Source organism: Dasypus novemcinctus, chromosome 4 (assembly GCF_030445035.2).
Source record: "Dasypus novemcinctus isolate mDasNov1 chromosome 4, mDasNov1.1.hap2, whole genome shotgun sequence".
Taxonomy (NCBI): Eukaryota; Metazoa; Chordata; class Mammalia; order Cingulata; family Dasypodidae; genus Dasypus; species Dasypus novemcinctus.
In genome coordinates, this window is record NC_080676.1 from 44,887,338 (window position 1) to 44,903,083 (window position 15,746).

The 15,746-nt window shown below is 43.6% G+C and overlaps 1 protein-coding gene across 9 annotated transcripts in view; it reads right to left on the reverse strand.

The window, feature by feature from the left end:
- TNIK (TRAF2 and NCK interacting kinase) overlaps window positions 1-14,146 on the reverse strand; it is a 435,835-nt gene extending 421,689 nt beyond the window's left edge. For 8 of the 9 annotated variants that reach the window (XM_058295283.2, XM_058295286.2, XM_058295289.2 and 5 more), the window contains exon 1: window positions 13,337-13,822. In XM_058295283.2, coding sequence (XP_058151266.1) covers window positions 13,337-13,393 — 57 coding nt within the window. In that variant the 5' untranslated portion in view covers window positions 13,394-13,822. Of the gene's footprint in view, window positions 1-13,336 lie in introns of all 9 variants that reach the window. The other variant, XM_058295284.2, reaches the window with a different exon arrangement.
- Between the last annotated feature and the right edge of the window lie 1,600 nt (window positions 14,147-15,746).

The following is a 15,746-nucleotide window of genomic DNA, read 5'->3' on the forward strand; positions in this document are numbered from 1 at the left end:
TTTAACTTACTTTCTACTTCTAAAACACTGCTAATCATCTGTATTGATTGAATTAGCTGTGCTTTCCTTTACCACAAAATTAAATAATGTGGCTACTTCACAATGGCATACAGGCTGTCTTAAGGGTATTCTGTTTAGGAAAGCAACTTGATATACACGCTTGTATTCATATTTTAAGTTTATTTTTGTGTGGTGGGCATAACTGATTCACTAAGACACCTAGAGTGTTAGCATCCTGACTGAGTGGTGAAGCATAAAGAAAGGAGAATGGGAAGACCCGTGTTCTAAACCCACTCTGCCACAGGGCTTTCTTCCTTGGACAAGACAAGGAACTCCTCTGAATCCAATTTCCACCTGGAAAAGAGGTAAGTTTGACAAGATGATCATAAAGTTCCACGTGGATGGATGGATGGATGGATGGATGGAAGGATGGATAGAGAAATACTAACCCCTTTTATTTTTCCTTGCACCCTCCTCGTAATGATTTTATGGTTTTATCCTGCTTGTGCCTTTTACTGGAAGCTGCCACAACTCATTTTTTGAAGTTATGAAGAAAAATAAATGAGGCCCATTCTAAATTAATCAATTATGTTCATTCAATTGTTATTTACTCAATCAATATTTATCACGTGCCAGGCACAGATCTAAGCATTAGGAATATAGTGCTACACATGCAGGCAAGAGACATAGTCTCACAATGTTTAAGTTCCAGTGGAAAGGCAATTAAAAGAATTTTTTTCCCCAGATACTCTTAATTGCTTTAAAGATAATGAAACACTGGATTGGATGACTATGGAATGGAAAGCAAGCATTACTTGAGCAATACACATCAAAGAAAGCCTCTCCATGTGGTAGGCAGCCTCCAAGAGGGCCCTCCATGACTCTTGCCTTCTGCTACTAATGTTCTTATGTAGCCCCTCCCACCCTGAATAGGGCTGGCCCGGATAACCAATAGGATAATTGCGGAAACGGTGGTGTAACTTCCAGGGCGAGGTCTTATAAGACATCGTGGCTCTCACTGGCTCTTTTGGATTGCTCACTCTGAGGAAAATCAGCACCATGCCATGAAGATGCTCCAGCAGTCCACTGAGAGGCTCACATGAAGAGGAAATGAGGTCTCCTGCCAACAACCGCTGCCACATAGGTGAACAATCTCGGAAGCAGATCCTCCGGCCCCGTCAAGCCTTCAGAAAACAACTGCCCTTGCCAACATTTGACTGCAACTTCTTCAGAGAAGCCAAACTGGAACCGCCCGAGCTATATCACTTATGAATTTCTTACTCACTGAAATTGTGAGAGATAATAAATAATTACTGATGCTTTAAGTCAGTAAGTTTACCCAGAAGAATTCAAAGCAGGGACACAAACATACATGCACAACAATGTTCCTAGTGGCATTACTCACAATTCCCAAAATATGGAAGCAAACCAAGTGTCCATCAACAGAGGAATACATAAACAAAATTTGGTATATACATACAATGGAATATCATTCAACTCTAAGAAGGAATGAAGTACTAACACATGTAACAACATGGATCAACCTTAAGGACCTTACGTTGAGTGAAGTAAGTCAATCACTAAAGGCCAAATATTGCATGATCTCACTGATATGAACTAAGGATATTGAGGAGACTTGCAGATGTAGAGTCAGGAAGACAGGTTATCTAGGAGATCAATATGCTGATCATTAACCTAGGCAGGTTTTTTATTTTTATTTTTTTTTATTCCGCCCCGCCCCATTGTCTGCTCTCAGTGTCCATTCACTGTGTGTTCTTCTATGTCTGCTTGTCGTCTCTTTAGGCAGCACCAGGAACAGATCCTGGAACCTTCCAGAGTGGGAGAGAGGTGATCATTCCCTGTGCCATCTCAGTTCCCTGGTCTGCTGCATGTCTTATTATCTCTCCTCTGTGTCTCAACCCTCCACTCAGGTCAGCTTGCTGCTCGGGCCAGCCTGCCAGGTGGGTCAGCACTCCACTCAGGCCAGCTTGCCACACAAGCCAGTATCCCACGTGGGCCAGCTCTCTGATCGGGCTCTCTCGTCACATGGGCCAGCTTGTCTTCACCAGGAGGCCCCGGGAATCGAACCCTGGACCTCCCTTATGATAGACGGGAGCCCAATGCTTGAGCCACGTCTGCTTCCCTGGGCAGATTTTATAATAAGGTTGATGGCAACAGTTTGGCAATGATGGAGGTGATGATGGTGCAGCAGTATGAGTGTAATTAATAGTGCTTAAATGTAAGTGTGAACGGGATTTTAAAGGTAAGGTCTGGGGTGTACATGATGCTAAAAGGAAAGCTGGAGGATAAAGCAGATGACAGTGCAACTCAGTGAACTCTGGGGTGGCTTAGGATTATGGTTAAGAACACAATTATAAGAATATTCTTTCAGGATCTGTAACAAAGTTCTATCATTGGTACCAGGTGTCGATAGTGGGTGATACATTGGGAAAAATGCACCCAAACCATACATCTAGGAGCTATGTATGTATTCATGCTATCATAGGTATGTTTTCTCAATAGAGAGAGGCACACACAATAGAAAACAAAATATTAAACTCCCATCCAGGGGAATCCTGATACTTTCTCAAATAATATGGCAAAAATCTCTGGAACATATGGGTAGTGTCTAATAAAAGAAAATAGTCCGATATGGCAAGCTCTCAATATTAATGCCTATACCAGGAAACTTGTTCCTGTAAAAATGAAACAGCTAATTATAATTAATGCCTAAGAATTACCTCCTGAAAACCTCCTTGTTACTCAACTGTGGCCTCTCTCTAAGCCAAACAGCAAATAAACTCCTAATATGAGATATAACTCCCAGGGCTGAGCCTCCCTGGCACTGGGATTATTACAAATCACCAACCAGCAATGCATGTTGAAATAGCCCTTGACTATAAGGGGGGGAAGCAATAAATAAAAGACTTTTTATGGCTAAGAGATTTTTTTTAAAGATTTATTTTATTTATTTCTCTCCCCTCCCCCTGCTGACTCCCCCTCCTCTGCTGTCTGCTCTCTGTGTCCATCCACTTGCATTCTTGGTGCCACGGGAATCTGTGTCTCTTTTTGTTGCATCATCTTGCTGCATCAGCTCTCCCTTGCGGCGCCACTCCTGGGAAGGCTGCAATTTTTTTTTTGCGTGGGGCAGCTCTCCTTGCGGGGCGCACTCCTCGCACGTGGGGCTCCCCTACATGGGGGACGCCCCTGCATGGCATGGCACTCCTTGCGCACAGCAGCACTGCATGTGGGCTTCACCATGCAGGCCAGGATGCCCTGGGTTCAAACCCTGGACCCCCTATATGACAGGTGGATGCTCTATCAATTGAGCCACATCTGCTTCCCATGACTAAGAGACTTCAAAGTGAGTCAGGAGGTCATTCAGACTGAGAGAGGTCACTAACTGCAACAATAAGCAAAACCTCAAACAAAAGTGCTTCCAAGGGCTCTAGGGACATCTGGACATTACAGGCAAGGCACATAGCTACATTAAACCAACATCCCTTTAGCAAGCCCTATTTGGGAATATTTGATAATCTATTTCCCCAAAATAACAGAGATAGACTCATTTATAAATTTATATATTCCCGACTCATGCTTCTTCTACCCCTTTATTTGAACCTATAATTATCATATGCCCATTAAATACATGTCTCAGAGACTTAAATCTTTGGAATATTCATATGCCGGTTGAGCCCTGAATCCCAGCAGAGCTGTGACCAACACCTACTTTCCAGTTGATTAGCAGCAATGATTCAATTTGGTTCTTCAATTGTAACCATTGTACCTCATTAATCTAAGATGTTAATAACAGGGAGAAATGCCGTGGGGGTAGGGATGGGAATTCCCTATTCTTTCTTTTAATATATTTTTATTACAGAAGTTGTGATGTTACAAAACAATCATGTACATGTGTAGAATTCCAATACAACATCCCTTCACCAACATACCAGTTGTGACAGATTACGAGATAATATCTTCAGACTACTGCCACCAATCATGGTCCATAACATATATTTGGCACACTTTTTCCATACCCCCCCCCATTATCAACACAGTTCATCTTTGGCATTGATGCAAGAATATTACAGTATTGCTGTTAACCACAGTCCAACTGTATTTTCCCCATGCTTTTCCACATTCCCACCTGTGGTAATAATGCAATAATGACAATAGTGACACACATCTGCTCTAGCTAACAGAAGGACACTCTTGCATCTGTACCATCAACCACAATTCTCATCCACCTCTGGGTTCACTTTTATTCAGTCTCTAGATTATTCTCTAGCTTTCTTTCACCTGACATTTACATTCCTAGACTATACTTTTCAGTCAGCTACTACTCACTATAATGTGTTACCATCAACACTATCCATTTCCTTCCTTTTACAATCAAATTAATTAAACTTCTACATATATTATGGAACAGTATTCCTTCTCAGCCCTCCTCTTATCTCCTAACAACCTATACTCCAGGTTTTAAATCCAGGCATTTATTCTTCGTATTTAATTCATATTAATTAGACCATTCAATATTTGTCCTTTTGTGTCTGGCTTACTTCACTTAGCATAACATCTTCAAGATTCATCCATGTTATCATGTGTGTCCCAATTTCATATTTTCTTAAAGCTGCATAGTATTCCATCATTTGTATATACCACATTTTATTTATCCATTTATCCATTCACTGGTTGACAGACACTTGGCAAATCCAAGTTACTTTTTATGTAATTTTTATGTAACCTAAAACTTCTCTAAAAATAAAACTTATAATGAATTTTTTTAAAGCCAGTAAGTTTGAAGGTAATTTGTTACGCAATAATAGATAAGTAATACAGGTGGCATTTGACCTAAGACCTAAATAATGAGATAGAGCTCTCCAAGTGAAAATCTGGTGGTAGAGTTTTCTAAGCATGGAGAACTACAGAAAAAGGTTGGCATATTCACAAAACATAAATAGTGTGGCTGGAGTGTGATGAAGCAGAATGAGCATGGTATGAGTACCCTACACACCCTGAGTATAGAGACAATGCCAGTGTTATCCACAGCTCAGTCCCAACAATTAGGAGCACTCAATAAACACTTGATGAATGAATGAATAAATGAAAAAAAGAATGAATGAATGCTATCTTCCATTTGCATTTCTTTCCCCATGGTTTCTCACATTTCACAAAATTATTGAATACCAGACTGCCCAAATTTGCATGCTGATGATCAGAGCTCCTGTTACTACACTAAACAATCAAACAAATGTCAGTGTCATATATATAATGTATTGATCCATAATGCCTAAGTACTAATTCCACTGGTTAAAAAAGTTCTTGAAAATCCATCCTTTCTTCAGAGTCTGAACCAGGGTAACCAGCAGCAACACTGCAAGGCAGTATGCAGCACAAGGCACCATCAGCCCTTATTGCCTTTGTTCCATCTCCAAACTCCAAACTCACATACTACATTATAAATCAGAACCTAAAGGTTGGAAACAATAAAACTCTTCTAAAAATAAGAAAGATATATTACTTTCAATGGTAATTCCCAGCTACTTTTTTTTTTTTATTCTCAGCTCCTTGAGGTCCAAAGTTCTTAAACTTGGGTTTCCCCAAGACCTAGAATGAGACTCCATAGCTATTTAAATACCTTCAGTTCTACCTATAGGTGATGTCTTTATAAATCCTATGATTTATCACAGAAACATGGCAGCGTTGGAAGTCACATCTACCATTTCCTAGTCCAAACCACTTACCTTACAGGTGAATAAACTGAAGTTAGAAGATGGGGTGTCAGAGCCAGCACCCTAACTCTGGCTCCTAGCTTCCCTCAGGGTACTTTTTACTCAACCTCACTGTCTTCCAAATCCTCTAGTCATTTCCAGTTCTATCAAGATAAAAATTCAACATCCTTGTCCAATGAGCAATCCAAGAAATACAACTCTCCCACCTTTCTAGTTTTGATTGAAAAAAATATTAGTCATAAAATCATGTGGATATATTAAAAGAATTGAAACACCCTCCAAACACACACACACACACACATACACAGTGGCCTTGGAATCCTAACTTATAGCATTTAAAAGCTCTCAGAACTTAGATTATGGAGCCAAAGGATGGAACATTTTCCATTGCAAGAAAATTCTAGAAACAGGATTCCTACACAGGACCAGACATTGAATTCTTCATAACTGGCACCCCTACAATTGTACTGTGAGAAATCAGCATCCCCTGGAGTTATAACGCTACCTAAAAGATGTCTCCCAGAGCTGTGCAATGTAGAACATAATGTAATCAGCGTCCCCTGGAGTTGTACAGTTTCCACCTTTCTGGCGTTTCTAGACCCTCCCTAGACAGCACCACCTGTAGACCTAAGAGAGTTGTACATTATATATTTTGTCAATTCAATATATATTTATTGAGCACCTACTGTGTAAAATATAATGGTAGGGATAACCAAATATGTCAAATATACACATTGCCTTCATGTAGCTTTTTGCCTAGTAATGAATGTAATCCAAGTTCCAAGTGTCATAAAAGAGCTGTAAGGACAGTTCTGAGAGAGTTTATAAGTAGGAGAGCAATCACATATCTCAGAGACATAAGGGACAATTTTGCTGGCAAGATGACATTAGCCTGTACAGTGTCAGGGGGGCAGACACAGAAATGGAGACTAAGGTAGGGCGCCCCTAAAGAGCAGCCATGGGGACAGGCAAGTTGTTCCCTCTGGAAGGAGTGAAAGTTTGTGAAGAATTTATGGATAAAATTGCAGTGCACTAATGCAGAGGGGCATCAAAAGTAGTTGGAGGTCGACCTGAATTATAGCGGGTCTTGACACTGAGCTAAGGAGTTTACTCTGCAAACAGTGAGGAGTCGGGGAAGGTCTTGAATCAGTAATAACCAGACTGAAACTGTGCCTCAGGAAGGTTACCATGCGGGCAGACTACAAGAGAAGGCTAGAGGCAAAAACAGAGGAGGTGGGTCCTGTCTTACGTACTCCCCAGAGGAAAGGGCTCCCCACTGGTTACAGGGAGGAGTGGAGACAAGGAAACCCATACAATAGACAATAAGGGGGATTTTTTTAATTGGGGCAAATCATGTTTTGAGAATTTCAGGGCACCCCATTGAGACAAGTGGAGAGAGCCTGGGCATGTAAAAAGAAGTGGATTGAGAATCGTCTTTCTCTAGAGGGAAATAAACTTCTAACTGGAATGGAAGAAATTACAAGCGGAATTCATCCAACATTTTCTATTTAAGTCCTCCCTCCCTCTCTACTAGGAACCTTATATTTATATGCGCAGAATAACATTTCATTCAAAAAAAGATCACCAAGATTTTCTTGGAAGTCTCAGAGCATGGCTAACAAACCAGTTCAGATCCTATTCCCAGAGAGCTACTTCCCCCTATAGAATGGAAGAAACAATCTGGCATTAAAACATTTTTCAGATTCAAGTTATCCCAAATTCTATCAGAAACATTGAATCAGACTGATTATGCCATAGCTCAGCTGGGAATGGCAGCCATGATTCAATCACAGTAGCTCAAAACTGGGTGGACTTTAGAACCCCTATTGCCAAAAGAAGGAATGGCATCAAAAGAAGGCGGCCATGGTACATTAATTCCAGGGAAGGAAGTGGACTTGGCCCAATGGATAGGGCGTCTGTCTACCACATGGGAGGTCCGCAGTTCAAACCCTGGGCCTCCTTGACCCATGTGGAGCTGGCCCACGCGCAGTGCTGATGCGCACAAAGAGTGTCCCCTGTGTAGGGGAGCCCCACGTGCAAGGAGGGCACCCCATAAGGAGAAAGTGCAGCCTGCCCAGGAATGGCACTGCACATAGGGAGAGCTGACACAACAAGATGATGCAACAAAAAGAGACAGATTCCCATGCTGCTGACAACAACAGAAGCGGACAAAGAAGAACACGCAGCAAATGGACACAGAGAACAGACAATGGGGGGGGTAGGGGAAGGGGAAAGAAATAAAAATAAATCTTAAAAAAAAAAATTCTAGGGCAGAGACACAGAAAAAAGAAAGGGCCAACTGACAAAACTCAAAATTACAAGATTTCAAAAATCCTTACAGATAAGGGGGGGTGGGGGATGTAGTATTTCTATGAAGGGAAAGTATTGGGTATTTTTCCTCAATAAAATATTCCATGGCTTCCTAAGTAGATAATTATGCAAATAGCAAACCATGAATTATATTAGCTTTTATACTAAAGATTACTCCAGGTAATAATGAGTACTGAAAATTATTATGCATATTTCTCTGATATTCTGATAACTACCGGTACACCCTGTTTTATTATGAAGTAAGGGCACTGCAAAGAAAACACCTGCTTAATATCTCTGAAAAACAACAAAGGTATGTAAGGAAAAAACTACCATGCTATGATCATTTTAAGGTATTGTAATCTTAATTTGTGCAACTTTACTAAAACCTCATTAAAGACCGAATTTAATTCAGTGTACTGGGATAATGAATTAATTATGTTTCAAGATTTCCTTAGGCCCCTTGACACTTCTGACCAGAAGACTCTAAATACTGGGCTATTGGTACATCATTTTAGGGCCTCCCCCCAGAAAAAAAAACTTTGAAATGGCAAAGACATAATATATTTGCTAGTATCTGAAAAATGGTTCATTAACCCATTAAGAGGAGAAAAAGTTAAAAAAAAAAAAAAGTTTTGATGAATAATGCTGATACTGGTTTAGAAATATGATGAATCTCCAAAACAGCTTATGTGCTGAGCTACCTCATGGTAATGATTGTAAAACTCAATCCAGGCCATCAGAGAAACATACAAGGTCACACTGGCACACAGAAGGCAAAAGACAACTAATATTCATTGATGTACGATTAAAAAGAGGCAGCACCTTTGGATATCTTTTTGTCAGGATCTTTTTGTATTAGATACAATCACTGGGATCAAATGTTGTTGGAGGCAAGTTTCCCCTAAAATTATATTTAATCATGTAATATATTTGTATAGTGTTTTAGGGTTTTCAAAGTATTGCTATCAATTCTTTGATTTCTGAGATCAGCCTGTGAGGAAGGCAAACAGTTATGATCCATTTTTAAAGTTTTTAAAGAGACTAAAGTTAAATGACTTACCCAAAGTCAGAGAACTAATAAGAAGGGTACACAGAAGTGATCATGTCATTGTACTCACTAACTCACACTTTCATTTGGTTATTCAACTAACAGAGACTGCAGCTTCAAAGATGAGCAAGACTTAGCCTCTGCCCCAAGGAGCTCCCAGGTTAGTGAGGAAGCAGAGAGAAAACCCCATACCAATTTTAATAAAAGCGTAAAACACATGGGCTAGGGGATGGATTAATGCCTGGCTCCCAGGAGTAGTAAATTCTTCAATATGGGTTTCACTGGAGAATGAACTGGCTAGACCCAGAAGGGAGTTAGAAACAGTGAGAAAGACACGCATAGGTCCGCTAATTCTGTTCAAATCAAAAAGTGTGTGCGAAACTAATATAAGATGCTAGTATGGGAAACTGTGTGTGGGGGGGGGGGTGATTATGTGGGAATTCCCTATACTTTTGGTTTAATTTATTCTGTAAATCTAAAACTTCTCTAAAAATAAAGTTTCTTATTACTGAAAAATGTATAATTTATGGGAAAAAAAAAAAAAAGTGTGTGCAAGCCCTGGCATAAGTCGAGGGTATGAGGTTAGCAACCACCAAATCCTGGTCTTGGATGCCTTACCCCACGAGCCGAGCTAAGGCAAGGTGCTCTGGCTCAGAAGTATACTAATTTTCAAAAAGCTCCTGGGCTGAGGGTACCTCACACATAATAAAGCATACTGGTGACAAATTTCATTTCTTTGAGTAATGTAATGTGAAGCAAGAATGACGCCAGCCCTAGGTTTGAATGACCAGATTGTTTTCTGTAGCCCACACACATGGACAGTTTATAGCCATACTTATATAATATTCATACCCATATAGATTATATAAAACTATAACCTATAAACTTCACTTGAATAATGTGTACTAGACTGACCCCTTTGGGGTCAGTTTAGATGGAGATGGGTTACTGAAAGGGGTTACCCGTGTCGGACAACAATCTGTTCTAGATGATTCTGTCAGATGAGGTATTGAAGGAGGGCTGGACAAGATGAACTCCAAAAGTACCTTAAAACTCCCTCCATGGTTCTAAGTATTACAAGCTTACTTGCATGAAGCAGTTTCCCTGTTTCTCAATAAATAAAATCTTACGACCCCAGCGAAATTATTCCTCTGTGATAGTGAAATTATTCCTGACATTTTTTCAGTGCTGGCAAAAAAAAAAAAGTGTTACTGATTTCTGATTCAGCCAGATAATATGACTTAGAGAAAAAAAGCACTGAATGAGGAGGCAAGAAACCCAGATTCTCTTCCCAAACCACACCACCCCCTCCCTCTCCTTAGCTCTGTGACCTTGGGCAAAAGACTTCACCTCTCTGGGCTTCAGTTTCCCTTGTGTTAAATGAAAGGAGTGACTGGGCATCCTACAATTCCCTTCCAGCTTTGAATCTACGAAACCACTTCCTCCTCTCACCCAAGACTTAGCTTATCTTTGTGAGCTGTAAAAAATCAGGACTAAACAAACTGGACTCAGATTATCTATTTTTGAACTAAAGAAGAGCCTGCTTCATCTCACTTTTAAAAACCAAGCAAATCTTGCATAATTTAAATGATTAGTGCTGTCACTGGTTGCTCTGGTTTAAATTATGCATTGTTACTATTTGGGGGGAAATCAGACTGGGTCCAGTCGAGGATCACTAGCTGAGAACAATAAGGCCCCAAAGTAAGGATAAAGGCCTCTCCAGGCAGGATCTGTTTTTAATGCACTGAGCCCAGGGTTTACAAAAAGAGCATTGATTGTGTACATTAAAGAGCCATGGAAACAGCAAGGGGCTGGTAAAGCTGCAGCAAATTTTGCTGGAAGCCACTGACCTTGGCTGCATTTCAGGGGTCAGGCATTCCCCAGCAGGTTCTGGGCACACAGGCTTTTCTGAGGTCTTAAGAACAAATTACACTTCTCATCTAGCTGAACCCACCTCTTCTAATCTGGAAAGACAAAGATGACCTGCCCTCTTGATTTGTGGAGTTCACCTATGGGGCCTTTGGACCCTCTTCCGGCCTCACCCACCACAGGACAGGTCGCTGACCCCCCAGCTCTCTGAGATGGAACCGTCTCCACATCTACATTTAAGTCTATCAGCCAGCAGTTCTCAATATTCTGGGCTACTGCCGTCTGTCGTTGTACAGAAAAGCAGAGGCAGAGCATTAAGCTGGCAGCCCAAGCTGAAAGCAATTTGAGTGAATCGTGCAAAGATATCTTTGCAAAATACAAATCTCACGAACGCAGGTATCCCAGGTGTGAACCGCACTCCTGGCCGCCGAGTGAACCCTCGTGAGTTACTCACAGCCTGCAGGCTCTGTGTTTGGTGCTCAGAAAACCTTCCCCAGGGAAATGCCCAGGAGGACTCGCCCTAGTCCAATTTAAGATCACAGCAGAGCGCTTTTCATTAGAGGAAAATCACAAGCCTTGCCCATTGTTCAAACCCCTTCCCCACTACCGATTTCCCCCACCCTGAAGTCCGAGCCATCCATCACCTGATTAACCCTGCCGCAGCAACTCCCACTGTAAAAAGTAGGGCAAATGAACACACACAGCCCGGTAAAGCAGGAAACCACGGACTTGGCTGAAGCATACACTCTGTTAATAACCCTCCGCCCCCCACCCCCACCCCAGCTGCCCAGGGGGCAGAGGATTCTGAACGTGCCGTTTCGGCGCCAGCGAAATAGGCAGCTTACTGTAAAAGAGTTTATGAATGAGCTTTTGCTGCCCAACTATTAGAACAGCCAGTTTCAAATGGCATCTTCGTTCCATCTCAACTCCTTGACTGCCTTGCTGAAACCTCACCTCTTGGACCGAAGGATTGGAGAGGGGGAGGAAATTTGGAAAAGGGGGGAAGGCGGGAGGGATTAATGAAGCTAAAGAAAAAAGTACCACTTTGCTAATAGTGGGAGCTCTCTAAAATATCCGTGGAGACGGAATCAAAGGACTGAAGAACTACAGATTGAGGTAAATGCCCCCAAAGATTTAGCATCATCTAACAATGCATCGCTAGGGAGAGCGCGTGAACTTCAATGCTTCACCTATCCTAAGAGTCCGTATTGAGAGCCACTCCGACCCTCCGAGCATCATCACGTACGTGCAGTTGCTATTTCTTTCTCTCTTTGGTTCAGGAGAGGAAGCCGCCGTCCTTAAACCGCGGCCCAATCCTTCTCCTCAGACCCCCGCTGTTTCTGCCACCCCCACTCCGCACCCCCTTCCGGGCAGGCAGCATCTAATTAAAATGGCAAGAAAGCTCTGCCCCCTTCCCCTAAGGAGTGTGTTGGGGTTGGGGGTTGGGAGTGGGGAAGCATAGGAACTGCACTGAGATTCCTGGTATTCTTATCTCAAAACAACAGCAAAATGGATTCTATGCCAGTGATGTCTTAGTCAATACAATGAAACGGCGTCTGAGGCAATTCACGTGAAGGTAAACGCAAACCAGTGGGGCCGGGGGGAGGGAGGTGCTCTACAAAGAACTGGCCACAGACACAAGGAAAACATCACACACTCCCGGGAGTTCCTGACTGATCCGGGAAACGCAGAAAATACATCCCTTTCACCTGCTTAAGTTCAGCCATAAAAATGAATGGTCACAGCTAAAAAGTCAGAAAACACAAGCAGGGCTGAGTTAAAACCATAAAGCAAGGTGAGTGGTGGACTGGCATTTACGAGAGCACGGAGAGGGTGCCGGCTCAGGCGGCAGAAAGGGGGAGGGGAGGCAGTTGCCATCTACAAGACCAGCACGCCAATAACTGCCTTCTCTGGAGCAGCAGGTTCGGCTTCATGGGGACTGCCAGGCACACAATGTCATCTGGCAGGTAACTGCAAAACGTGAGGAGCCAGAACCTTTATTCACGCTGTTGAAATTCTTTCTGCAGAAAGGGAGGGTCAGGTCTCGCGCCTTGGCACAAGACGACTGCACAGGGCGTGTTCGCGCTCACACACACGTATACACACCGATTAACCTTTCATTTTAATATTCTTAAACCGGTCTAAGATGAAACTAGCATAAGCACCACGAGCTCTCAAGGGGAGCCTGAGCCAAAGGGGAAGATACGTACCGCACAGACCCTGCTATGGGAACTCAGCCATGGGCACCTTAGCAGCCCCCACCAGGTTCCCTTCCCGTCGCATTCCCTTCCCTCTGCCCACCAGCCCCAGTCCCAGTATACGCAACTAGCCCACTCACCCTGAAAAGAAATTTTAAAAAACATGTTCTGCTCACCCTCAGAGCCGAGAGATCAATTTCATCCAGGCTGCGAGCTGGGGAGTCGCTCGCCATGTCTACTTCTTCGCCGGAGAAATGGACCAAAACCACCGCGAAGCTTTTCCTTTGGAAATTCCACCTTGCTCTACTTCACGCGCGTCCTCATGCGGGTGTCGCGCCAGAGGCCCCGGGCCCAGCCTCTCCCGCCCACCTCGGCCCTACGGCGTCGGTTCCCGATCCTCCGCACGTCTGTCCGCCGCGTCCGGGAGCCCAACCTGCACGGATCTCCAAGCCCGGAGCCGCGGTGCGTGTGGGCTGCGCGCCCGGATCGGCTAAGGGCGCTGGGGCTGCGTGGGTGTATTTAAATGGGACATGCTTCTTTGCTTGTGCGTGGATGGCGGCTGCATTGGCTGTTATAATGAGACACATCAACTCCTCCACTCAGCTGGGGGGTGGGGGTGGAGAACCACACAGAACTGTCTATCACAGCTTCCTGGGAGGAGTAAAAGGGGGGGTGGAAAACGAAGCGGAGGAGGCGTGGTCTCCGGCCCGGGAGAGACTGCGCTTCCTGACCCCGTCCCTCCGCACCAGCATGGGTGGGGGAGGGGCGCGCTCCCTTTCCGCCGGGGCTTTTGCGGGCTAATCCGCCTGGTTCATGGTAGGGACAAGGAGGCTTTATTTTTGTGCTCAATTCGTGCGCTGCAGCAAAACGGTCCGTTCAGTCGCATACCGAGATGTCTCGGTGGTGCTCAAATGCTCCGGCGTTGAAAAAAGCCGGAGGGAAAAAAGAGCGACGGCCTCCTTCCCCCATTATTTATTTGTGGGGCTGGAGTTACGCGGCGGGTGCAACCGGTTCATATAAGGACTTGTGTGCAAGGAAGGGGATCCGCCTCCAGCCGCCGATGGGGGGAGAAGCGCGCGCACTTAGTGCGCCCAGCCCCGCGCTTAGGCAATTGGGCAATTTGCAGCCGCGGTGGGGTTAGGTCCGCCTGCGGTCCTCCGGGTCTGGGGTGGCTGCTCCCCGGCGCCGGTCACGGACCGCTTCGGGGCTGGGTAGGTTTACCAGAAGCGGGAAACCTGGGAGATCGGGGCTGCCTCTTGGCACCGCCACACCCGGGACCCGCCCCTGCCGCAGTTCCCCCACTGAAACGACCGGATTGAAACGGGAAGCTAGTTCTCAGGTGCAATTGCTTGTATCGTTCAGGTAACTGTCCAAAGGCAGCACTGGACTTAAGCAGCACACGCTGCTCTAAGAGCCTGCATTTTTTTTCTAGGCAGGGTTTCCGCGGCTGACCTACCCGGATTGATGGAGAAAGTTTGGCTGGTGGATAAATGTAGCAAGATGTACGCGAGAGAACAACTGCACTTAACTCGCTTTCTCATTTAAAGTCTGAATGCGTATAGTGGTAAACATGACATTCTGTAATCAAGAGGGTGAAGTCACTTCCCCCATCCCCGGAGCAAGCCCTCCCTCTCCGGCCTTGACAGCGCGAAATCAGATAACTCGAGGAAAAAAAAAAAAAAACATTAAAACTGAACTTTTTATTTATTTCCTCAAAAACAGTAGTAACTTTGGAGGCATTCTCTGCACCTCTGTTAGGAAGAGATTTCCCTTCTGGCCAAGTATACTGAGGGATTTTAATTATGTAGTGTGAATAACCGCTTCACAATAAGGATTTTGGGTGAGTGAGTGAAAGCTAATGCAGTTCATCCCGACTGCAGACGTTAGAAGGCTGTTGAACAACATTCAGTGTGTGCTGTACTGTTTTTGTTAATATTACCATATTTATCCCTGTACAGTGTGAATTTTCACCATGAAACGTGAAAATTGCTCTAACATCTCAATGGGCACAACAGTCTTGTTTGCCTTTAAACGTTGTTTTCAAACGTACTAATGTGTTATAGTCAAAACGCTCGTTGTGACCTCACATTTCCTAACAAAATAACCCAGCTCGATGTAGTAAGCAACGTGCAAGCCACCAAGCAATGTAGAAACGACGTAAAAAATTATCATTCTCATATCGTCCTTACTTTTCCCTTCTTTGTTCCCTTTGGAACCTTCATCTAAACGATTAATGTATTAACTCACGTTGAAAGAAAATAAAGATCAGGTATTGACATCTATAAAAATAACTATTTTTACAACTTCAAACAGGAAAAATGGGGTAAACAATTTGTTTTCATAGAGCATCTTGTTTTCGTTACCCAAATTTTATTCGAAACTCTCAAACAGGTCGCTTCTTTGAGCAAGGGTGCCATGATGTTGGCCCTAAATTCTATCCTTAGATCTAGAATTTCATTAGAAAAATGTATATTCACAGTGATGAGGTGCAGGGCTTCTTAGGAGTCTGAGAGGAGCTTGAAAGAGCCAGGTGGAGGCAAGGGTACTCCCTGCAGGAAATACCATAAAAGGAGGAATTGCAATAGC